The sequence below is a fragment of the Rhipicephalus sanguineus genome, chromosome 4, assembly GCF_013339695.2.
Source record: "Rhipicephalus sanguineus isolate Rsan-2018 chromosome 4, BIME_Rsan_1.4, whole genome shotgun sequence".
Lineage (NCBI taxonomy): Eukaryota > Metazoa > Arthropoda > Arachnida > Ixodida > Ixodidae > Rhipicephalus > Rhipicephalus sanguineus.
Window position 1 is genome coordinate 7,234,258 of NC_051179.1, and position 26,348 is coordinate 7,260,605.

General features: G+C 47.3%; 1 protein-coding gene across 1 annotated transcript in view; it reads left to right on the plus strand.

Moving 5' to 3' along the window:
• The window catches only part of LOC119389333 (pre-mRNA-processing-splicing factor 8), a 619,528-nt gene that overhangs the window by 236,205 nt on the left and 356,975 nt on the right, over positions 1-26,348 (plus strand). Inside the window, exons 10-11 of the mRNA XM_037656539.1 lie at positions 7,554-7,863; positions 19,962-20,216. Of these exons, the coding sequence (XP_037512467.1) occupies positions 7,554-7,863; positions 19,962-20,216 (565 nt within the window). The remainder of the gene's footprint in view (positions 1-7,553; positions 7,864-19,961; positions 20,217-26,348) is intronic.

The window sequence follows — 26,348 nt, forward strand, 5'->3', positions numbered from 1 at the left end:
AAAGCAACCTGCGGCACATGCTGTCGAAACATGCTCTCGGCGATGGCAATGGCACTTGGGCTTTCGCGCCAGGCAGCCGCAACATTGGTAAAAAAAAGGACGAAAAAAAAAAAAAAAAAACGCCAGGGGTGTACAGTTTGCAAAGGCATAGCCTTCGAGATCTGAAATAGCCACCGCTGCATGGGGTGCCGACGAAAATGGATCTCAAAGGCTATGCTTTTGGGGATTGCATGCTTGAGTGCGTGGACGCGGTCACATTTTCGACGCGCGCGCATGAATAGGGTCCGTAACTTTCTTGGAACGCGACCGAATTGCGGTCATTATCACTGCTCCGGCGCGGCACAGCGTTCGATATATCGAATGCGTCGGCGTACGAGTGTTTGATATAAGTGCACACGTGCCCTATACTTTTACATAGGTTTTTCAAGGGGATTTTTAGTTGTTCGATATAGGGTCATTCCACGCCAAACGTCCCAGACATTGCGCTCGACCCTCTGCAATTGTATTGTAAAAAATTGTGGACGTTCATATCAGTGCACTATTTGCCCTCGGAAAGTATTTTTCGGAAAAAAAATTTTTCTTGTCTGTTACAGTGATTTGAATTTTGCCGTAGTGGGTGAAACATAGGTTGCGAAAAAATATTCTAAAAAATACGGTACTTTACGGAACGCTTCAAATATCTGCTGTTTACTTGAAAAGGAATGGCACTATCTTATTATCACCCATTGACGACCACTACTTTGTCTCACGATGTGCTTTGTGCTGAAGCAATGCTGCAATTCTGCGCCCATTTTGATTATTTTTTAAAAATTCTACGAATATTACAGACGAAATAGGACTATATCACATGGCTGGATAGTTGGCAGTAAAGGTGTCAAAAATGTATTGAAGTCGTTGACCAAGTAATTTCGAAGTGGAAGGGGCACAAACATTGAAAAATGTGTGAAATGCTCCACGTTCAGGCACATGTAGAGTGGTGATGCAGTCCAGTAAAAATGCACACTTGGCCTCGTTGGGAAGAGTAAACAAAGGAGATTGATTTGTGAAAGTTTCATCGGAGTGTTTTTTTGTTTTTGGCGAGAAACAAAAATTTATGTTGAGCGTTCGCGGCGTGCTTGGGCGCGGGCCCGTAAGTCCGCTTCACTGCGCCGCCACTGTTCCTTGGGGCAACGGAAGTATGCAGCGCCCACGCAGGTGCACGAAAACGCTTGCGTGCAGCTATGTCTGATTATCGAAAGTTCGCCATGCGTTATAAGTTTGGCAAGGAAAGAAAGCGAGCGCGTTACAACTTCGAAAAGTGCCCTGATCCTGGTGAAGAACCAAGCGACGACCACTTGCCGACAGCCTCAAGCGAAGGCCGTGACGGCTTCGAGGTGGACGGCAGTGGGCCTCGCGAGAGCGAGCTAGGCCTAACGACGTCGCCTGCTGATTGTGATCAGCGGAGCACCGTTCGGCACGACACAAGGATGGTTCCACCAGCGGAATTGCTCGAACAGAAGAAACAAGCGGGGAAGAAACTCCAACAACTTGCACGAACATCGGCAACGAAGAGGAAATTGGACATGTCTGCGAGCGTCGACGACGGTGCGGACGGGCTGGCGGAGATAAAGTCACGCTTTTTTATTGTCAGTGGAGAAACGCTAAGCACTCTTCTCTCGCGCATAAAGTGCACTCTGTGTGGCGGCTCCATGACTTTTGACACAGGGGAGCAAGAATACAGCCTTGCCGTCAAGCTTCTCGGCATTTGTGAGAATTGCAGCGATGATTTTTCCGAGTGGAGCTCTCCGCGCGTGAAAAATGGCAAGACTGTGACTCCCTTCGTTGTGAACCTTCTCGCCGCTCGTGCAATGGTCAGCACTGGGAATCGGCAAATGACGAACAATATTTTCGCTGCAATGAATGTATTGCACCGCGGCCTTCATTCCAAAATGGGGCAGAGCTATCTGAAGCGGAAGCTGGTGCCGGCAGCCTCGACAGCTGCCCAAAAGCTGATGGGCAAGTGCGTGGTATCAGTGAAGTCATTATACAGTGACCTGAATCTTGCTAATTCTGGCAACATAGCGGTATCCTACGATGGCTCGTAGATGACGCGCGGCCATTCCTCCCACATTGGAGTTGGCACCGTTATCGAACATTTTTCTGGACGTGTGCTCGACTATGCTGTGTTGAGCAACTTTTGTGCAAGTTGTACGCGTGGCCCGAAGCCTGGCGACCCAGAATATGAAAACTGGAAGGCAAACCATGCTTGCCAGAAAGATACAGACAAAAAAGCTGGATAGATGGAAGTTGAAGCAACGCTGATACTTTTTCAGAGGTCACTTCAGCTGCACAAACTGAGGTACACCACAATCCGCTCGGATGGTGGTATTCGAGCATTCCTTGCTCTCAAACCATGTGCAAAAACCATGTGCAAAAAAGGATGTGGACGGCTCTGCGTACACTTGTTGCAAGACACAAGGGCTCTGCTTCAGAAGCTCTTGGTGGAAAAGGGAAATTGACGGGAGACTTGATAACAAAGCTCAGTGCATATTATGGATGGGCATTGAAGTTGAACAGCGGGGATGTCTAGGACATGCAGAAGGCCGTGATGGCAACATACCGGCACATCACGTCGAATGACAGGGTTTCGACCACAGTCTGTGCCCGTCAGGTCCCGACTCTTGGTGCCGCCAAAATGCTGCTCAAGCAAAAAAACGAGCCCATTCCGAACCATCGTTATAATTTGCCTTCACATGTTTGTGAAGCCCTTCGACCAATGTACGAGCGCCTCTCGGAAGAAAAACTGCTCAAAAGGTGCCAGCGCAGCATGACCCAAAACAATAATGAATGCTTGCATTCTATGATTTGGGTATTAGCTCCAAAGGAACAGCATGTCTCTCTTTTCGCTGTCGAAGCTGCTGTGGCTGAGACAGTGATGAAATTTAATTCAGGAAATGCGAGAACTTCATCTGCCATACTACAGGAGCTTCATTTGAGTTCGGGGCTACTAAACAGCCAGAGAATGGCCGAGAAAGATGACCGGCGTGCAGCAGCATCAGCGCGCAAGCGGGCATCTGCAGAAAATCCGCAACGGACGTTCAAAAAGCGCCGCTCTGATAGCTGCCGACAGACAGACTACATCCCTGGTGGCTATTGATCACTTAGCTAGGTGAACGTGACACTATTTTTTGTTACATCTAAATAAATATGAGTCTTGTTTGTTTTTTGGCATTTTCTCTAATCCTGAATTTTTGACGCTTTGCAACAGTCTGGGAGCGATTTCTCGGTAACCAGAGGGCCTAGGATTGTCATTCTTGTTGCAGTGCAGAGCCACATGAATGGTTTCCACAGGGGTAGGATCAGATTTCTGCATTTCAGTGTCAGTTTTTTTTTATTGTCCATTTATTAAACAAATAATTTGCAACATTTTGAACAGAAAGCTTTGATGAGCTGTAAAGTTGCTAATAGTTGTCATATCAAAAAAAGTATTCCTACCCCTGTGAAGCTTACGTTTCCTAGTATCCAGGCATGTGCCTAAAGGAAGATTTTGACAAGTAGTTTTTGATCCAGTGCTCCCGGAAGCAATACTAATTAATTATCAATTAACAGCAGAACTAATTGACATACTTAAAAACTAATTGCACATTTGGAATTGGCAAAAGAACTGAACAAGACTGTGCAATTTCATTAAATTTGGTAAAGGAGTTCATAAGATATAAAAAAACCCCTTCCCCCCTTAAACCTCTTGAGTGACATCTTTCTCTCGCATAAGGACCGCCACATTCAAAAAGATCTTGACTTGTCTCTTGTTGTGAAGGTCTGTAGGTTTGTCGACGATTTCATAGTATTCGTTGATTGTTCGGATGCCGATTTTGAAGTTGTTGTCCCTAGACTTCTAGGTTTGTTTAAGGATCACATGCTTCCACTGGAACTTGCACATAAGTTACCTTCTGGTAATTCGATTAGGTTCTTAGACCTAACGCTCTGTTTTCGGAGTGATAATTTGTGCTGGCTGTCCACACCGAGAAGTGGAAAACCCCTTTTACCCTTCCACTCGGCTCATTCAAAACTGGTGAAAGGTGGTATCATTAGCGTTTGCCTCGTTAACGCTCTTAGGAGGTCATGCCCGCACTCGATGCAACGCAGTTTCAAAGCACAGGTCGAGCGCCTTTTAAGCGCTGGTTACCCGATTGCCCTTATTTCTGTTGTTGCGGAAAAGCTTTTGAAGCAATTCAAATATCAAGGAGGGCAATCTCAGCCTCAAAGTGCGTCAGTTCCTAAGAACTGTGTTGCAGTCCCTTATCTGCACGTTTCCCATAGGCTGAAAAAAATTGGGAAACGTGCTGGCATCACTGTTGTCTTTTCCGCCCCGGAAAAGCTATCTAAGCTTTGTAAGTTGGTGAATCAACCAGCTGCAAATAGAGTAAGATGCTCTGGGAAACACAGAACGCGCTTTGTTCCTTGTGCTACTGGTGTCGTGTATCTTCCGCTTTCCTGCAGTATAAAATGCATAGGGCAAGCCGGAAGGTGCTTGAACGACCGTTTAAGAGAGCATAATAATGTGCACAATGCAGTTCAAGGACACCTCGGAATTCACTGCCGCGACTGCAGCTGCATGCCCCTCTTTGAGCGTTGCAAGGTAATATGCAAGCACCGCTCGCAGGCCACGCGCGAGATAATTGAGGCCTATTGCATAAGTAAGTTTGAAGGTACATGTGTAAGTTCCCCATCAGTTGCGCTATTGCAAAAAGAGATTGCGTATCTCGATCATTTCTAAAATGTGTACTGGTTTCCAGCTCAGTCAATAAGTGACAAGAGTTCTGCTGGCATTGTATTGCAGTGACTGTTAACGGCACCCTTCTACGCATGCCTATTTTTTCGCTATATATGTACTCCGCTGCGCTATTAAATCATTGTTGAAAGCCAGCGCTGTGTGTTGTTACCTTCCTCTGTCCTTGTCCGTTGTGCTGTTTGTATATTCAACTGCGGGAATACGTGGAATGTTTTCCTTGTGCCGATGTCTGTCCGTTTTTTTTTTTGCTTTACTACAGCGGTGCGCCAGCTAGTTTTCAGTTTCATTCTTTCTCCGGTTCCCACTTGTTGCACCCACAAAACTGATGGCTTTCCGGTTTAGAATCTTTCAAAGGCGACCGATCTGTTAGTCTGTCATTTATTGCTCCCCGGTACGTGATTATGCCTGTTTCCATGCAGGCGCTGACTGACACAAACGATGCCGCTGTGGTTGCGTTTCCTGTTTCGTGGATTCACAAAAAGCGCTTCTATCTCGTTGGCGATAAGACGAAGGATTATTATAGGTTTTGGACTTGTTTTTGCTTTCTGGACGTGCTCACAACTACACAGTTTTCTTCTGTGCGCTCAACCGTGCAGTTTGCTTTCGCTATGGAAGTGCGCGCCGGCTTCTCCGCCTCAAGTGAGTAGTGACGATTCTTCCGAATTGTCGCATAGCCGAATCATAATCCGAATCAGTAAACGTCAGCCCGTCATACGAGGAGTTACTTATGAATTGAGACGATGAGTAAGCAACATCTTAAAAGTGTGCGTGGCGAGACGATGCTGACTGGATGAAAAGTGGCTTTTCTCCCCCCATGTTTCCACTTAACACTTTCATGACCGCACCTATTCCCATCGATAGTATGTTATCGATGATTTCAAGATCAAGTTTTGGCACTCTCTGAGCGGTTCTGGACAGCTAACGCAATACAAGGCATAAAATAACATGTTTTTTATCAGTTTTGTTTGCGAGTTTTTTTCCACCGCGGGGAGATTTTTAAAGCTCGTTCGCAGTTGGGTAGGTGAGGGCTCGTTGTTTCAGACTTCGCGTCGACGCCGCTCGCGGGTGCTCCACAGAAACGGCGAATTTCGACGGATTCCGATTAATATGAGCGGGAATCTCTGGATGGTGGTAGCACCACGGACACGGAAGACGACTTCGATTCGCCAGGCTTCAGTACGGATGGCGAAAGTGCGTCAAACCTCCCCGGTACATCAGCAGCTATCCGCCAGTAAGTTTCGTCTTCTCCTCGGGTCGTTTTATCGCTGCCGCGCGTCGATGTAAACGTATCCGGTGCGTTCTTAAAATAACAGCTGTTATCTGCAAGGTGTTAACTTCATTCGGGCGGGAGCATTTGGCACCGGCTGCAGAAAGAGCGCAATTTTCTTTGCGAAGACGGCGCGGAGCAGACTTTGATCCAACGCTCCAGTGTGCTGCGTGGCAGCATCTTCGCGTTGTTTTTTACCGCAGAAGTCGTCAGAGAGATATGCAACCACACAGATAAGTATGCGTGGATACATACTTTCGAAAAGCCAACATACAGTGAGAGGGACGGATCCATGGAGGGAGGTTACTGAAGAGAAGATGAGCAAGTTCGTCTCACTCCATGTGTACATGGTAATCGTTCAAGTGCCGCGCTTGCATTGGTGTTGGTGTCGACGACACATATTTGGAGGCCTTCGTCCACTGTCAGTGATGCCACGGAAAAGGTTCAAGGCTTCTTGAGTATCTCTGATCTAAAGAAGACGACCGTCGCATCCCACGAAAATCTTCACCACGTGTCTTCTCTATTGCAACACATGAACGATTTTTCTACGCTATCTTTTAACCCCGTCGGAACCTTTCAGTGGATGAGAAAATGGCGAAATGTGAAGGTCGGTATGGTATTCGGCAGTATATGAGCGAGGAAGAGGTCAAATGAGGGTACAGTTATGGATTTTTGCAGATTTGGAACAGGCTACCTTGTTCATTTCAACAAATACACAGGAAAATTGAAAAATTCCAGAACTGCAAACTATGCTAGGAAAGTTGAACAGAAAAAAAATTTTTCCTGAAACATGCGCAGCCAGCCTTTGTTTCACCGCGTCGAGAACCTGCATCGCACGGTGGCATGATAGGCACTAGTGCCTATATTCTTGTATTTATGTAAATAATCTTTGTACTTACAGAGCTTATATATCCACTATTATTCTACGAGGGCTTTGCGTTCAAAACGTATATTTCGATTTTTTTGAATGTTGAACCTTTGCAGAGTAGTATTGAAGTTTTTTTGAATTTTTCTTTCTTTTTGATGCATTTTTCTTTGTTTGATAATTTTTTTAATATATTCGAAATAAATTCGTTGTTTGAAATTAATACTGTTGGAAAGACCAATTCTTCTTCTATCGTTTGATACCCTACACTTTAGCATCAAGTATATTTTGTGGCAGGAAAAAAATATTTCCTGGACTAGCCAAAAACAACCGATTTTTCCGCGGTCACGAAAGTGTTAACGCCACTTTGTGCACTTATTTTTGTATGCCTGTGAACTACACAGACATTTATTTGAACGCATAATTTTTTAACAGTTGTATATGTTTTTTTAAAAGAATTTATCTTGCTGGGTTACTCATGAATAAACCAAGTGAACACCACTACAATGTCAGTAATGTCAGTAATGTCATCTTAATATGCGCTGTCGTGACTGTGGGTGCAAGTGTATTTTCAATAAAAGTGAGGTGTAGGGTACAAGTGTGGCCATCACATTGTAATATTAAAGTGAAGGTGGCATGCTCTGTGACAGGTACCGTGAGCACTGTCCCCCAGGCATGCCTGTGAAGGTCAGGGTCTCATACCAGAAGCTGCTCAAGTACTTTGTGCTCAATGCACTCAAGCACCGGCCCCCCAAGCCACAGAAGAAGCGGTACCTCTTCAGGTCGTTCAAATCGACCAAGTTCTTCCAGACAACGACAATTGATTGGGTGGAAGCTGGGCTGCAGGTGTGTCGCCAGGGCTACAACATGCTCAATCTGCTGATCCACCGTAAGAACCTCAACTATCTTCACCTCGACTACAACTTCAACCTCAAGCCTGTCAAGACACTCACCACCAAGGTCAGTCCCTTTGGGAATGCCCTACCATGGCATGCATATATATAGGAGCATCTTAACCCCTTCAGGGTTTTCGCCGTACATGTACGGCAGAAGCTTCCTGGTACCAAAGGGTTTTCGTCGTACATGTACGGCATAGCGTTTATTTTTAAAACGCGCGCCTTTTTCGATCATTTGTCTTGTTTGGCCTGTGCTTCAACACTTCGGGAATATGTGGAATTTTTTTCATGCGCCGATGTCTCTCCGTTGTATTTTTTTTTTCGCTTCCCAAAACGGCGCGCCGCCTATCGCTTGCCCATCCGAGCGCGTTCGCGGTGCAGCTGGTTTAAAGTGCGCGCCTTTTTCGATGATTTCTCTTGCTTGGCATGTGCTGCCACGCTTTGGGAATACGTGGAATTTTTTTCATGCGCCGATGTCTCTCCGTTGTTGCTTTTTTTATGCTTCGCAAAATGGCGCGCCGCGCGCCGGCTATCGCTTGCGCAACCGAGAGCGCCCGCGGCGCGGTTTGGTTTCAAACGCGCGCCTTCTCCCAATTCTCTTGCTTGGAATGTGCTGCCACGCTTCGGGAATACGTGTAACTTTTTTAATGCGCCAATGTCTCCCCGTCTTTTTTGTTTTCTTTCCAAAGAGGCGCGGCGGCTCGTAGTCTCGCATCAGAACGCGCGCGCGCGGTCCGGCTCGTTTCGGTTTCGTCCTTCGGGTGGTTTTCGCTTCTTGCGCCCGCAAAGCTGATGGCTGTTTGGTTTCTAATCTCTCAAAGGGTGACCGCTTGTTACTCTCTCATTTATTGCACCCCGGCGCGCGATTACATCTGTTTCCGCGCGGCGCTAAATTACGCAAACGCCGCCGCCGTGATTGCGTTTCCTGTTTTGGGTTCTCGGAAAAACTAACTACGTCTTGTTGGCGATAAGACGAAGTATTACTGTAGCTTTTTCACTCGTTTTCCTTTCCGGACGGGCGCAGAACCATAGAGTTTTCTTCCGTGCGCTCACTAACGCAGTTCGCTCACGCTATGAAAGCGCGCGTCGGTTGCGCTGCTGCCGGTGAGTCGAGCAGCGATTCTTCCGATGCGGACTATTCCCCAATTGCCGATCAGAATCTGATTCATTGGATTTCAGTTCGTCAGACGAGGATTTTTTGACGAGTTCAGACTCCGATGACGATCAAGGAGCGACATCTGAAACGCGTGCGTGGGGAGCCATGCTTCAAAGACTATCACACGCTGAAAAGTTTTTAGTGTTAGAGCACGAGCGTTTTTAACCGGAAACGTACTCTGGTGCGCTTATTTTTGTATGTTTGTGAGCTATGTTTAATACAATGCATAATTTTTATTCATAAAAAACTGTGAAGCTTTTTTTTTAGGATTCTGCTTGATTTTACTACGAATAAACCATATGTATGTAGCAACAAAACTGATTTTTTTGTCACTTTACGGTCACGAAAAAAAATTTTAGACAATTTCTTTCTTAAATAGAATCGTCTGAAGAATTTATTTCAGCAATAAAAAAATTACATATTTTTGGACTGGATTTCGCGAAAAAATTCGACCCTCAAAGGGTTAAAGTAATGCAGACACGAACTTTCCAAATTTGAAGTACGGGTAAACAGCGCTACAACGGGACAAAGAAAGAAGGGACAGGACCAAGCGCAGACTGACAACGAGTTTTTATTTCGCCGCAGCGGAATATATACTCGGAATATGTACTGCGGCAAAATAAAAACTCGTTGTTGTCAGTCAGCGCTTGTTCCTGTCCCTTCTTTCTTTGTCCCGTTGTAGCGCTGTTTACCCGTACTTCAGTATGTACCAACAAGCCCGCATTAACACTCTGTGTATCAGTTTTCCTCATGGTATGGCCACGGCCATGAATCTCCTAATTCCATCTTGAAAAAAATACATCAGCAGCAAAATTATAAGTGGGTAGATAAACGAATGCAGGTTTAGATCTACGCTATTTGTTTGCAGGCCTTACTCGATCTGCTTAGATCAAGATCTAAAAAAGGTCCAATGCATGCTTTTTAACTCTTTCTCTACTGTGGGAAAAATACGTATTTTTTGTAGGTTACTACACTAGATTTTTTTTTGCTGAAGGAACTACTGCACCTAATTTTTTATGTGTTACATAAACAAAAACCAGAATGAATAAAATTTTCACACTTACAAGTTTCATTAACGAGATGTGTGTTATGCAAGCGACATAAATTGCCAGATTCAAGAATGCGGGACAAAATTCAACAGAGCTTGTAAAGAGATGCTTCTATCTACAGCAAAAGCACGTTAATTTGGATTTCTTGGGACCAGAAAAGATGACCAAATTAGCCAAATACTGTATTAGTGAAAGTATCAGGAAAACAATAAGCAAGTGTCTGTTGCATCAATGCATTTTCATTTTCTCAATGTATATGTAAATCCAGTACTTACTTTGCATAAGAGCAGTGTAAAAGTTGCAATTTCTGTCATTCGTGACTTTGTTTACAATGGGACCGTGGCTCAAGACCCCGGTGTATTAAGCTGGAATGGGCTCTGGACCCATCCCTTATTATGTACTGCCACCACCAACACCACTACGCGCACGTGATGATAATTCTTTCTCTGGCAAAAATGGCCGGCAACTGATCGTTCGTCCCTAAAAATGTAGCAAGCGAGTTTTTATGCCAGCATGCGGGCTGCGGCTGAAGCTCTTCATCTTCAACAGTTTGCAACATGTTTGAGTTTTATGACGTTGTGCGCGCATTGCCCGAAGTCAAAACGAAGCAACTCAGTGCCGCATCTGCTGTGGATGAAACCGTTAGTGTCCACGCAGCTCTGAAGGCACGCGCGCGGCCTACACACACAGTCTAAAAGAAGTTGTTGAGCACTGCGTATGCTGCTGAATGAACCTGGCTCGCTAATGCACAGCTATGGGTGGTGACTATGCAGCTGAAGGGACATGGCAAAAATGAATGTACTGCTTGTCGCAGCTTTGATCCTAGTCGCTATTGATGCGGTCATAGATAGTGCCCACGCAGCTTGCAAGCGCTGAGTAATATCGAAAACGAAAGGAGTTTGCCGCAGTTGCTAAAGCCTTTGTCGCCAACAACACGATTGTGGTAAGATTGTAGGTGGCGACAAAGCCTTTCTGAAGGCCCGCGGCCATTTTGGCTGCTCGCAAATGCCATTTCCTCGCCTTTGCGTCGCTCGTTTGCAACGCTTCGTGCTTTGATGGTTCTAGGAATTAACTGGATTGTGGCCAAATATGACCGAATCAGTGAGAGTTTGATGCCATTAAACTATGCATATGCTTGCCGGGACCAGAGGACACGTCTGAATTATCCGAATTTCCTAATTAACAGGAGGTCAAAATAACGAGCTTTTACTGTACTAAGAAAACCATATAACAGAAAATATGAGACATACAAACTTTGCTGCCATCACTGAAAAATTCAAACTTTTTCATCGAACAGGACTTCCCCAATGAAAATCTTACTGTAAGCAGTACATTTGAGCATGTCATGTGGCAAAGCAGTTTCTTGATGTAAAGCATAGCGTAACGTTGCATGTCTTGTAGTAAATTCTTGTTTCCTGCTTGGTTTTCTAGTCGCACTTGCATTTCTTACAGTTTTTATAAGTTTCCATCCTGGCAGGCTGGTGCTAAAACGCAAGCTGAGATGGTCCGTAGCAGAAAGAGAAGCTGATCGATGTTTCAGGCTGGTTTGCATCGTCATTGTTCTCAGAGCCAAAGTCTTGACTAAAAAGCAGCATTCTCACACTCGCTGCTGCTTGTTAAATCGATAAAATCAGCCACAAATGCACTGGAATGCCGATATATGTCATCTTTCGAAGCACATGTACGTGCCGTATCTGGCAGCGACCTTTTTCGCTTTCCACTTAGACATTCGCACAACTTCAGAGCGCATTCAAAAATCAAAGCCACATCGGAAAAAAACAAACGACATAAAGAAAACTATAGTTCTTTTCCTCCATGATCTTATGGGCACGGTAGGGAAAGAGTTAAGGTCAGGGTGTCTACCAACCTGGAAAACCTGGAAAACCTGGAAAAGTCAGGGAATTTGAACACGTCTGGAAAAATCAGGGAAAAGTCGGGGAATGTGCCGTGTTCCCAACTTGCCGTGTTCCGTGACTGCTACGAGTGATTGTGTATCGGCTGTGCCAAGCAAGAGTGCTCAAAGCATGCCTGCTAAACCAGTGGCCGTCGCGCCTGAAGGGAAGGCATCCTTAAATGGGTTTCTAGTCAAGAAATGTGTCACGAAAGCAGAAGTTGTTTGGTGTCTGAACACTATAGCGACCCATGGATCGTTTCGTTCAGCAGCAGCGTCGGCGGCGCTTTTTCCCATCATGTTCCCCACGTGCGACGTCGCGAAGAAGATGCAACTTGGTAAGGAAACAATTGGCTATACAATTTGTTACGGTATAGCCCCGTACTTCCGAAACAGGCTGCTGTCAAAGCTGCATGGTGTCCCGCATGTGGTCGTGGCTTTTGACGAGTCCCTGAACAAAATTGCTCAGAAAGAGCAAATGGACGTTTTGATCAGGTTTTGGGACCCAGCTGACGATGTTGTCAAAACCCGCTACTTGACGTCCTGTTTTTTAGGACACACTCGCGGCCACCGAGAACATTGAGCCGGCAAAAATACGTCAACTTTCGATGGATGGTCCAAACGTCAATTTGAAGTTGTTGAAGTCATTGAAGGAAGAGTTTTCTGCGTCTGATGGAAATCAGAATATTGTGGACATTGGAAGCTGCGGACTGCACGTTGTGAGTGGTGCATTTAAAACAGGCCACGATGTCACAAAGTGGAACACAGTAGTGTTTCTTAGAAGCATATACAATTTATTCAAGAACGTCCCTGCACGCCGAGCCAACTATGTCAATTTCACAGGGAGCACACTGTTTCCGCTAAAGTTTTACTCAGTGCGCTGGCTGGAAAATGGCAAGGCTCTTGCTAGGGCACTGCAAGTCCTCCCAAATGTGGTCAAATATGTTGAGCACATGAAGAAAGAAAAGAAACCTCCAACGTGTGGCAGCTATGCTCATGTCGAGATGGCTGTGAAAGACGAGATGCTGCCAGTAAAGCTGGCCTTTATGCTGCCAGTATCAGAAGAATTGGAGCCATTTTTGGCTGAGTTTCAGACAGAGAAGCCGATGCTGCCTTTTCTTGCAACAGCACTGGACGGCCTGTTGCGGTCACTGCTGGGACGAATTGTGTTAAAGGAAAAGCTGGATGCTGCAGGCACATCTTCAAAGCTGATGAAAATTGATCTGGAGAACCCAAACAACATCATTGGTATAGCTGCCTTTGACATAGGCCTTGCAAAGTGAGTTGTGAAAGATCACTAAACCATCTCACACTGCGGTGGTAAGTGTCAAAAAAGAATGCATCTTATTTATTAAAGCCTGTTCAGCAAAGATAATCGAAAGATCACCTCTGAAATACAAGCTGACAACCCTGAGCCATAGATAGGTCACTTCTCTTACTGCAGTCCTAATGTTTATCGCATGTGAGCGCATATATATGCACATGACACCGTAAGAAAAGAAAAAGAAGGGGGCGAGGGGGCTGCGTTTCCTGAAGAAGTGAGCTGCGATGCTATACTCGTATAAAATTCCCATTTCTTACTATCAGATTCATTATTTCGCTCTCGCAATGTTACTGTGACTGTTATTTTTCTAATGTGCGACGGTTTTCGATGGTGCGCGTTTGTGAAAAGCAAATGGTTTGGCTGGGTAACGTGATAGCAAAGGCATCGCACTACTCTGGGCAACGCTCGAGGATTTTACAACAAGCCACAGCAGAAGAATAAGCGCAATTGCACAGTGCGTTAAACCTGCATTTGTTTTGTCTCTACACGTGACCTCTGGCAAGGCATCTAATTGTGATTGCTGCACCTCAGGCTTAACAAAATTGATTTTTGTTTCACGAAAAAAAAAAGTTTTTCATATTGCCGTATTAGTCCAGCATTCTTGTGGCATTTTTAGTTTAAAATTAATCCTTCAGTAACTATGCCTTGCATGAAAGGTCGAATTTCAGTTTAACGAAGTTTCTATATAACGAAGTAAATTGCCGCTTTTACCAACTTCCCTATTCAAATGGGATTAAGTCATCTTTATATTTTTATGTGCGTACTAGAGAGTGACATCATCAAGTGACATGGTGTCTACCTATCTTGAGATAAAACAAAGTTCTGTTTCACTCAGTGAATTTTAGCAAAAACACTTAGGGAAAACCTGGAAAACTCAGGGAATTTAGAAATGCCAACTCGGTAGACACCCTGTAGTTGATAGGTGCAGTCATGCCAAACAGTTCAGACCGGCCCATACTGCGTAAATAAAGTTTTCTACTACTAGACCATACAGCGACATGACATTATTAAGTTCAGTGAAATAGCTTTTAATTGTTGTGGACCAAGCTATTCACCAAACTATTTGATTCCACTAATTACAGTGAGCAGTACGTGCATGTGCTTGAATAGACGATTTCATTATAATTTGTTCTTTTTTTACAAAAAAATGTACCATTTGTTGTGTTGGGGTGTTTATTTGACGGCAGTCGGCGACGATGCGTGATGGCGACAGTCAAGGCAAGACACAGACTCAGAGCGCGTGCGGGAGGAGTCAAAGAGGATGACCCACTAGAAGGCTATAGAGAGCGCAAACCATTACTCATCTCAAAGGCTTCGCTACAATTACCCCGGGTATGAAAAGGGAGCCATCTGGCGACCTAACAGCTCGTCACTATGAGTGGGTCATAGTAGGCCTTGAGGCGCTCTACGTTGACTATTACCCTTGTCACATGGGTAGTCTAACCACAGTTAAGTACGACGGCCGTTAAGTCTAACGGCTGTTGTACCTTGTCACATGACAACCCTAACCGCAGTTAATGCGCTAACGACTGTTTTCGTAAACAGAGGTAGGCAACCCCTGTTAGCGCCGTAAACTGACAACATGGCGGCCCCCATGTCGGACGTGAGCTCGGCTCCCAGCGAAATATCGAGCCAAAAGCGTGTCAACTGGACCGTTGCGACGACGGTGGCGTTGGTACACATTTGGGAATATAAATTACCGGCTTTGAGGTACAAGTTTGTCCTTGCTGCAAAAATCTCGTGTGCATTTCGCGAGATTGATACACGGCTGCGTTCGTTCATAGAGCCAGGTTTCACGCTATTTGATAGACGCGCATCAAAACACGCTGCTGACGCGTCCATAATCGAGCGTGAAGCCCTGTACAAGGCTGTGTTATAGCGGTGTTGCACGAACGCAGCCATGTATCAACTAAAGAACGCTTGGAAGCGCTGCAAACATGTGACAGCGCCTCTGTCTGGTTTACGGTAACTGTGGTTACGTCCGCTAACTGCAGTTTGGTATAACAGCGGTTAAGCTTACCCGTGTGACAAGGGTATATGTCGCGCCCTCGACGGCGCATGTCCGAAGATGGTTTGATGGGTTCGATCATGTAGTTGACCGGGGATGTGCGCTCGATGACCCTGTAGGGGCCTTCGTATTTTGGCAGTAGTTTTGAAGAGAGGTGTGATGAGTAAAGGAGGGGCACAAGGCGCGTGCCGAACGTGGAAGCGCGGTGACGGTGCGCGAGAAGCAAAAAGTCATCCGATGGCATGCGCACCAGCCACGTCGACGCAGAGGATTGGCGAGATAGGGGCTCGTGGCATGCGACCTGAGCCGTGATGGTGAACGATGAAGGATGATCGTGGCACTGTGCTGTGGGGCGTTGGACGGAGAAGATCGAGGAAGGAGCAAGCGTCGCACCCGCGGCGAAAGCGGCTGGTGCTCGGTTCTGGAGGTGGCGGAACGCAAGGCCTGGGGAATTGGCTGTCGACCTTCGAAGGCTCCAAGCGAGGCTGCCCGGACCCGTCGCCCCTCAATACAGCAGTTCCGGGATCGCCAGCAGCCCTTCTCTTCTCTGCAGGACGGCTGCAGACCACAGTGCAGTCAAGGAGGTGCCCGTCACCTGTGGAGTCCTGAAGCAAGGGACCAAGGCCCAGTTAGGCCTAACCTCGACGGACCGAGGACTGAGAAGACTACTGGGGACACACGCGAAGAGATCAAGCGGTAGGCTGGACGAAGGCAACCGACGATGAACTTGAAGGCCTACTGAGGACGTTGGCGACGGTCTCGACGAGAGATTGACGCGACGGGAACATCGAGTCGTCGCGGCGAGTTGTAAGAACATTCTATTACCGCAAGGCCCATAGTGGCCAGACTGAGTTGAAGAGACGCGTCTAAGCCTAGCTAAAACGCATTGGTTAGATAGTTTCAGTTCTGGATATGAACTGAGATTTTGAAAAATGTAAATAGGTTTTCGTTTGAACTGTTCAGTGTCTTTAACGCTCTTTTATGTTGTCTTGCTGCTCGTTATAAACTTTGTTTTTGCCGTCCTACCACGGTCTCCTGTGCCCATCTCACTCTCTCCCGATCTATTATTGCAAGCACCCCCGAGATAATCGTGACAAATAATTGGCGAGCCTGCCAGGATTATATCCTGCCCATTCACTGATTCTCGTGTGGTGCGAAGATGGATTGGGAGAAGTTGGCGGCCGTGGCCAGGGACTTGGGTCCTTGGCTCGTTCACGTAAATGCTGTTCGGCTTGCAGTTTACGAACGGCAGGGCGGCCAAACACGTCGATGATGGCGGTCTTGAAAGCAGACCACGTGGGGAAATCGGTGGCGTGGTTGTTCTACCACAGGCCCGCCACACCTGTTAGGTAGAAACCAGGTTGCTGAGTTTGCCTGCCTCGTATCATTTATTGGTTACGCTCACACGGTCGTACATAGCAAGCCAGTCCTCAACGTCGGTCCCATCCGTGCCGGTGAAGATAGGAGTGTCGCGGATGCGGGGGACACCGGGCCATGTGGTCGTTGTGGGAGGAGGCGTTTGCTGAGCAGTGCCTTGAGGCATGGTAGTTGGTAGGGTACAGGATCTAAGCTCCAGGGGCATCGAATGAGAGCGCAGCACTCTCCACCAATTTGTTGGGGTGTTTATTTGACGGCAGTCGGCAACGATGCGCGATGGCGACAGTCAAGGCAAGACATGGACTCGGAGCGTGCGCGGGAAGAGCCAAAGAGGACGATCCACTAGAAGGCTATAGAGAGCACAACCCATTACTCATCTCAAAGGCTTCGCTACAGCTGCAATATACATGCATAAAAGTGTGTGCAGGGCGCTTAATTTTTAAGTTAGGTGTGACCTAGGTTGGCAGAAAAATTGGAGTGACTCAGCCTCACTCGAGAAATATACTTTACTCTGACAGCTCACTCGGACTTGGACTCACCAAAATTTTCCTCAGCCGGACTCACTCTGACTCATACCAAAATATTACTCACCTGGACTCACTCAAGCTGAGACTCATGACTCTACCTTATGGTGAACTCCATTGGCGGATTTGGAGTGGCCGACGAACTCTACGCTGGAGCACTCCACTCCGTGGAGAGCATCCGAAGGAAATCTGCCAATGGAACACAAGCGCCCTCGCCAGAGCAAACGGTAGGGGGAGCTAGCGTACACCTGCTTCGCAAGCACCCAGCATTCGTCGCGGTTCGCACAGTTTTCGCCTTCACGGGCGCGAGCGGAGAGAATGGGCCGATCGGACAGTGTATTTCATCGCACACGCGGTACGCCACGCTCTGCGCATGCGCGGGGAGCTTGCGACTTCCGGTCGAATCCGCCCCTTTTCGCGGAGTTGAGAGAGCTGCTCCGTGGAGTGAATCTGGCGCCGGAGCTGCTCCAGATCTGCCAATGAAACATACAGGGAGCACTCTCAATCCGCCAATGGAACAGACTAGCTCTGAATGGAGCAGAAAAACTGCTACCAGAAGTGCTCTGAATCTGCCAATGGAATTCACCATTAGGCTGAGTAAGCCTGAGTGAGCCGGCTGATGAGTGAGTTTGCCGACCTATGGGTGCGACCATACAATCACCAGACTTTATCAAGAACTCTACATGCTGCAGTGGACTGCGGGGTTTTGCTGAGAGTGCATGGTACCCAGCATTCTGGTATCTCGGTCCTTTTCCTCAGCCATATGCAGTGTTCGTGTTTGAGAACTTGAAGTTAAATATGAAACCTCACATTACTGCAAATTTCATGGAGCCCAAATTAGATTTCGGGCACAAAGGGCCAATTATTACAGCCTGTATTTTATTTACCGTCCATTAACCAGGATCTTAACGGTTCTTTCTATAAAGCCGAACAGCAGGCACTTCACCACACAGTGAAGCCCTAGCTTGTTCCGAAAGTACAAGTTTCATCAGAATAGTTCTTCTGGATTGTAAACAGAATGCATGGATGATATACATAGCTTGTGCTTCCAGTACTGTAATTGATACATCAGGAAAAGTAATATTCATTCACAAATATGTCGTGGGTTTCGGGAAAATACTAGGTGCCTGATCTCACGGCTCTAAATAAACTTAGGGCTGTCCGCAGAACACCGATGAGCAGCGACTTAATTTCATCTTTTGGGTATTCTAAATAAAGATGCATGCATCTGTGCATAAATCGATTTTGTCAAACAAGTAGTACTGGTCCAGCTTGGAGACAAATATTTACGTTTCAAAATATTTGCTTGGTAACTGCTCCAAACAGTTACGCTGCTTCAAAGCGAGGTCTTAGCTGCTCCAAAAGCTGGGACGTAGTGGTTTCGGTCGATCACATCACTGTGCAATGCTGAACCACTACTTGCACCAACCATGTTTACTCACATAATGATCGCACTCTTTTTTATATTGTAAGGACTGTGTGGCTGAGGTGGCAACCGTAAGGCCAAGAGATGGCACCACAGTTGGTGCAGTGATCATCATCACCATCATGAACATGGACAGTGGGGAGAAGGGGTAACGGCAGTAGGGAATAAAGTGTGTGTTCGATGAGACGTATTATACGCGCTTCCTCCCTGATAATATATATATTTTTCACAATTCGAACAGTCTTTTTTTAAAATTGTCATGAGTAAAGGGGCACAGGGCGTGTGCCGGATTGCGGAATGTGTCGAAGGTGTGCGGAGAATGGAAAGGTACCCGATGGTGTGCACTAATGCCACGTCCACGCACACCATTGTCTGGGGAAAGGCGCGTGCCACGCGACCCGAGCTGAGGGACCCCAGGACAAGAAGCAGTCATTGTTCGGTGGAGTTGGAGAAGAGTAAGGTGGTGCAAGCTAGCGTTGCACCCGCGACGAGAGCAGCAGGGCCCAGTTCTGGAAGTAGCGGCACGAGAGGCTCAGGAGAGGGGTGGCCGTCGACCTTGGTGTCAACCAAGCGAGGCTTCCCAGGCTTGCGGCAGCCTCATCACAGCAGTTCTCAGGGCATCTGCGGCACTACCCCAGCTCGACAAGACGGCAACCCACCAACAGTCCCTAGAGAGCCACGTCGGCAGTTTGATCCAGTGGCACTGAGGAGAGGCCGAGAGTTGGGCCTAACCGGGACAGACCGATGTTCTCGACGAAGAACGAAGCACCAGTGAGGAAGACGATCAGCGAGACGGCTGATCAACGATGACGACTCTGAGACGTCGACAGGAGCTTTGACGACGGGAGAGGGTGTCGACTTTGGCAGCGAACAGTCAGCGAACACCATGAACCGTAAGGCGTTCGGTTGGGATAGCCACACTGAGAGGCCATAGTGGCCAGACTTTCGAGTCAGGAGGAGCTAAGCATAGCTCTAATGCTTTGCGATGTTAGTGTAGTTAGTGAGTGCGCACTAGCCTAATATTTTCCTAATGTGTTACTGTTTATTGTAAATTTTGAGTGTGTTAATTTCGTTTGCCGAGGTGTGTGTGATAAAGTGTGTTTGCCGTGATACCATGGTCTCCCGATGACGTCTCTCTCTCTCCCAACTCCATCCCACATTGCAAGTGCTCCCAAGATAACGTGACAAAAATCGTAATCCCGATCTACACCTGGCACATTCCAAATCATTGTGCATGGTGTGCATGCTGACCACCTATGAAACATTATTTATATTTATCTCGGCATGCATCAGATAATGCACTGTTCCTAGAGTGGTATTTCATCAATGCACCTTGCAATATTTGCCTTTGGTGTCCCTTGTGGGCTTGTTGTTTAATGGTTAGTATGTGACCTGTCCTTGATGCAGGAGCGCAAGAAGAGTCGCTTTGGCAATGCGTTCCACCTGTGTCGTGAAATCCTTCGGCTGACGAAGTTGGTGGTGGACAGCCATGTGCAGTACCGGCTGAACAATGTGGATGCATTCCAGCTGGCAGATGGGCTGCAGTATGTGTTTGCCCATGTAGGCCAGCTGACGGGCATGTACCGCTACAAGTACAAGCTGATGCGACAGATCCGCATGTGCAAGGACCTCAAGCATCTGGTCTACTATCGCTTCAACACGGTCAGTCCTGTGCTGTCCTGTCATGCTTTTCTCACACTCTGTTAACATTTTCATTGAAAAGTATGGAGCCTGCTTGCAGCCAACTATCTTGTCCCACTTTTTGCACGAAACAATGTCCATGTTGCATGGGCTCAGTCTCAAGGGAGACTGAAAGGTCGAGATGATAGTAAACACACAGCAGAAATCCTCTGAACCACAGAAAGTGGTGGAGAGATTGCCACAAGGGGCACTGACACAAATTTTCAAGCTTGAGATGTGTCTTTATTTCAATTGCTCGGTATGCATATGTATTTTTGACCAAATGTGAATGCTGTCTGTGGCCTGGAAGTTTCTTATTTCGAGGGCAAACAGCGTATGAAAGCTGAACGAGGAGTTCAGCACCTTGCGACATCGACATTACTGTGACGTGTTCAGTGTGGCCCATACCATCCTGAGTGACGGTGCACTAGTTGTGATGTCGTCAATTTGAGTGTTCTAATCATGCCGTCGACACCTAGAAACTCTTGTCAATACGCACGAGCAGTGTTGACGGTAACGTATTACAAGTATAAAAGTGTTACGGATAATGCGTTACTTTTTTAGGTAACCTGGTAACGTACTCGTTACAATTTCGGAACTGTAACTGGTAATGTGCGTACATTAACATTTTAGATAATGTGAGGTTTCATGTTACTAGTTACTTTCTATTCCAATTATCACTGGAGTTATACACACAATTCCTTCGTCTCAAAGCCGCCAATTTCCCAAAGCTCGCCTCGACGTTATTTTGTTGCAGTGGCGGACTGCTGTCGATGTGCCAGGCATTGACGATAGGAATACCACTTAATGCGTCTATCGAGTGCCTATTCAGTGTATGTGTAGACATATTCATTACGATGCGAGGCAGTCTGTCCAGTGACACCTTTGAAATGCAGCTGTTGCTGAATTTCTAAAATTGTACTTGGAAATGTTCTAGTAGCACTCGTTGTTGGACTAGTTGGTGCATTGCATCAAGGAAAATATCCAGCCAAGAACGGACGAACACAGGAAACGGTGAAGGAGACAGGAAAGCGGCTAGTTTTCTATCTCTTTCATCGCTTCCTGTGTTCATTTGTTCTTGGCTGGATATATTTCCTTGAGGTACTTGGAAAGTTGACCGCACAATAGACCCTTTTCATAAATACGCCACCTGACGGTGGGCTTTTGTCAATTTCGATTTTGCAATGAGTTCTGGGATAGAATTCGCCATGTTTAGAGCAAGGGGGTGTGACTATCCGTACGTGCGCCCGTCTAATGTGCCCGTGCGTGGGTGCCAGGCAGCTGCACCGTTGCATATCAGCGCCTCCAAAATCTGCGAATGAATCCACTCGTGCCTTGCTTCGCAAAGGTAGTGCAACTGACTTCGGCGTCATAATGAGTGACCCGTCGACCGCGTCGACGAACGATTTGACGTGGCTGCCGCGCCGAGGCTGACGCATAACCCCTCCAACTTGGACTTCAGTAGCCAGTAACGAGGAATATTGCTCGTCAGAGCTAAATGCTGCTGACGGGATGTTACGTCCACGTAACTGTAGCAGCATCGCCTGTGAAGAACACAATGGTGGCCGACCTGCGAAACAAGGTGGACGCGCGAGACTGCAAGTCTTGAGCGGCCAGTGCCGAGCGCTTTCGCGTATTCTGTTTCGCATACAACAGGTGCAACGCTGTAGAGGCTAGCGATGCTTAGGAAAAAAAATGCGTTTGCGCTAACAAATAGTTTAATGTCTTTACCGCCAGAGTGTGATTTCGTTTTCTTTTTTAGGCTGAGCAATACATGATTTGTGCCTTAATTAGAAATAAACAAACTCCGTTATGCGGCTTTTACTGCACTGTTTCACATCACCTGACGTTTTGTTGTTTCAGTATTTCATTTGTAGCCGTTTGCGACGCCTCAAGTGCATGCTTGTGCTTGGCTCACACGAGCATTCACAACCGCGAAAACCAGAGAAAGTAGACACGCGGATTTGTACATTTTGCTGACCGAACTTCTTGCACAGCTGCAACAGCGGTGCGCTTGATGTGTGAAACTGAATGTAGTCGGTCCGCTGAGGCATCACAACAACTTGGCTGCCAGGAGCGGCCTTCTGCGGTTTGGAAAAATACACTGTACGTACTTACTATGGTGGCTTGGTGTCCTTGCTGCCCTCGCTATCATGTCCTGACTCCACCAGCTACATGAGCAGACTGTGAGTTTCATTCCGCACGCTTCGTGGCCCTGAACCGCGCTGCCAGCAAGATACTTCCCATTTTCCCGCAAAGCTGGCGATGTCGGAGTGCCACGTCGCCATCATCGAGTACGGAAGCCACTGCAACGCGCTTATGATGGTCGATACCGTGTCATCCATCGTGGGGACGAGCATTTTACATAAAAAATCCACAGCATGTCTACGCGGCCTAGCGCTTCCACGACCATAGTGACATTGATACATGCACTGTGCGCACATATGCAACACGTGTGTTTGTTTACATTGGTCTGCCACACATACCTTTCCGTTCTCGTCGCGGCAGCCTCGTTGGTGACACAACGGAACACAGCACCTTCCAACCATCTTCAGCAACACGTTGCCAGCGCAATTCGCAACGCGCGGGCTGACTGCCACGCTAGCGAAACGTGCGCACCGGCAATCACACTAGGTAGCCACCCTAGTCGCAGACAGTGTCGTCTGCTGCGCTGCCCTAAGCATGGTGGCTTGGAGTAGTTCGCATGAAGGGTGCTTGGGGCACCCTTGTACAAAAAGGGTCTATACTCTAGTGCTGTTTATCAACTGTTTTCAAAATGAAATTTGCTTCTTTTTATCTACAACTGTGGGCATACGCTCTTAGGTACTGAATTTCTGAGTGAATCAGGATGAACTGGAACACCTTCATGACAAATACCGTATTTACTCGAATCTAACGCGCACCTTTTTTCTGGTAAAATGGGTCCCAAAATCGCATGCGCGTTAGAATCGAGTACAAAAAAAAAAAAAAAAAATCTCGGTTATCGCATTGCCATCGGCATTTAAAAAATGGCCGCCTCCTACGTGCCTCGGCCATTTCTGCCATTGTCATCGCATCGCATCGACGACATGGAAGTGCCGACTCCAACGACTCGACGAGTGCACCACGATGCCGCATTTAAAAGAAAAGAGATTGCATGTGCGGAGACAGACGGAAATCGGGCCGCGTCGCGGTCGTTCGGAGTTCCCGAAACGTGCGTGCGAGACTGGCGCAGACAGAAAGAGAAGATTTTTTACAGCAAAGCCTCGCGGAAAGGTTTCAGTGGACCAAAGCAGGGCCGGTTTCCCGAAATCGAAGAGCTGCTCGCTGAGTATGTGCTTGAGCAGCGAGCGGCTCAGCGGCCCGTGACGACAGATGTGCTCCAGGTCCGGGCAATGCAGTTAGCCTTAGAAAAAGGGCTAACGCGGAGCGATTTCAAAGCAAGCAGGGGCTGGCTCACAAACTTCATGAAGCGGAAAGGCTTTTCCCTTCGAAGGCACACAGGCATATGCCAGAAGTTGCCAGATGAGTATGAGGAGAAGCTTCGCAGTTTTCAGAGGTTCGTCATAAACTTGCGCCACAGCAACGGCTACCAGCTTGGTCAAATCGGGAATGCCGACCAGACGCCTCTCTACTTCGACATGCCTGGCACCACAACCGTCGAGAAGAAAGGGGCGAAGCAAGTGCGCGTGTTGACATCCGACCACGAGAGAACTAGAGTGACGGCGATGCTTTGTTGCACCTCAGATGGGCACAAGCTTGCTCCGTACCTAATATTCAAACGTAAGACGCTCCCGAAAGGAGTCGTCTTCCAGAGTGGTGTAATCGTGCGAGCCAACGAGAAAGGTTGGATGACGACGGACCTGGTCGCGGATTCGATCGATCACATCTGGCGGAGGAGGCCCGGCGCCGGTTTGGGCCTGCGAGCGATGCTCGTGCTCGACACATTCAGATGCCACCTCGACCAGCGGATCAAGGACAAGCTCGCCGCGTGCAATACGGACCTTGTCATTATACCTGGCGGCATGACATCACAGCTTCAACCGCTCAATGTCTGCCTCAACAAGCCAGTGAAGGACAAGATGCGGGCGCTCTACACCGACTGGCTGATCAATGGCCGGCACGATTTCACGCCAAGCAACAGGATGAAGCGCGCCTCTCTGCAAGACTTCGCTGGATGGGTCAAGGATGCGTGGTGTGCGATACCATCAGCCATGGTCATCAAGGCCTTTCAGAAATGTGGCATCTCGAATGCCATGGACGGTACCGAGGATGAGATGCTCTGGGCCGTTGACAGCGAGAAGGAGTTGTCCGACAGCGACGAGGACTGATCCGTTGGACCGTTACGCGACTCGTATCGCCGCCGTAGTGGTGACAGTTTTAGCGGCAAGGCCCGCTGTTTGACTTTGTTTTATTTTTTGAAACTTTAAATGTTCTTCTGAATGTGCGAAGGTTCACTCCTAGGGACTGTTTTTGTTTTTTTCTGTCATGAAAAATGGGTGCGCGTTACAATCGATGTTTAATTTTTTTTTTTTTCGCCGCGGAAAACTGGTGCGCGTTACAATCGAGGGCGCGGTAGAATCGAGTAAATACGGTATACCGGTTGAAGGGGAGAAAATTTATACGTGTGCAAATATTTTTTGCCCTGAGCTAAGCCATTTAGTTTATGGCTACAAAACTTCAGCATCTGACTCATTAGTAGGAGCACACCGCCAGAGTTACTGTAAATTTGTTAAGATTTGAGTGATGTTTTCTTTGCGGAGAGCATTGATGATCAGATTTTATTTTTTTTTATGTCTTATTGAGAAAAATGGCCCCCCGTGTGCTTGAGAGTTACAGTAAAAGCTCGTTAATTCGACTCTCGTTAATTCGGAAAATCTGTTAATTCGGAAAATCTGTTAATTCGGACACGCCATCTGGTCCCTGTAAATATAAGGATCAGTCTATGAGACTGGGCGCTCGTTATTTCGGACAGATTTGACCGCAAATCGGATAATTCGGTGACTTTCGGGCCGCTGGCGAGGCTCGAAAACGAAAAAAGAACAATTCGGAACAAAAGTGAAGCTCAAACGCAGCATCGCCATGGACATCAATTATCGACTTGGCTTGGATTGAGACTGGTTGAACGCCTTTTTTTCGCGTGTGGGTTTTGTTGCTTTGTTCCCATTGGTGTGCTGCATCGTTGATCGCCGATTTAGTACGGCTCCTTTAGCTTGATCGTTGCTGGTGCTTTTGTGCTGACTTCTCGTGTGACCGCACTCCACGCCGATGGCAACGCCGACGAAGCAGCCCAAGTACGAGGCCAAGCACCACCAAAGTAGAAATTTTGCGTGCTCTGAATAAAGTCCCGACAAGAAGTGATGAAGAGTGATGAAAGGGGATCCTTGTATCGGCGGCAAAAGAAGCAAGGAACGAGTAACCGTACTTTTAGCCGCCAACGTGACGGGAACAGAGCTCTTGCTGCTTCTCGTTATCGGAAAGGTTCAAAAGCCACGCTGCTTTAAGAACGTCAACAATCTTCCTGTGGATTACCGTGCCAACCGAAAAGCGTGGATGACGGGTGAAACTTTTGCGGACACTGCAGACATCATGCGAGCTGCTGAGCACCTTGAAGGGCTCAGAAAAATTGTGTCCGCGCGAATATCTGCTCGAAAACAGACAAGCATCCGCGATTACTTTAAGTAAAGGTATGTTGAAAAAACTAGCGCATTTATTGTGTTTATTTTCGACCATTCGATAATTCGGACATTCGGTTAATTCGGACATTTTTTCCGGTCCCTAGAAATCCGAATTAACGAGCTTTTACTGTACAGTCGAACCTCGTTAAAACGTACCCGCTTTAAGCGTACTAACGGTTAAAACGTAGTTGCGACGAATCCCCGACCGAGTCTCATAGAGCCTAATGCATTCGCTGACCGCTTAAGCTGTAGTGCTTCGCCCTACGCCTACCGGTTAGTGCGTACCCTGCGTACCGCGATAACGTTTTGTGCCATAAAATTTTACTGCACCGCTGAACTTCCTGACGCCACAATGTGCCGCTAAAGGTTTTCCGTCTTTTCAAAGAAGTGCGTAGGTCGGTCGATCACTGATTCCGACTTCCGCGCGATTGCGGCGACGCCTTTGCGGGTAAGCATC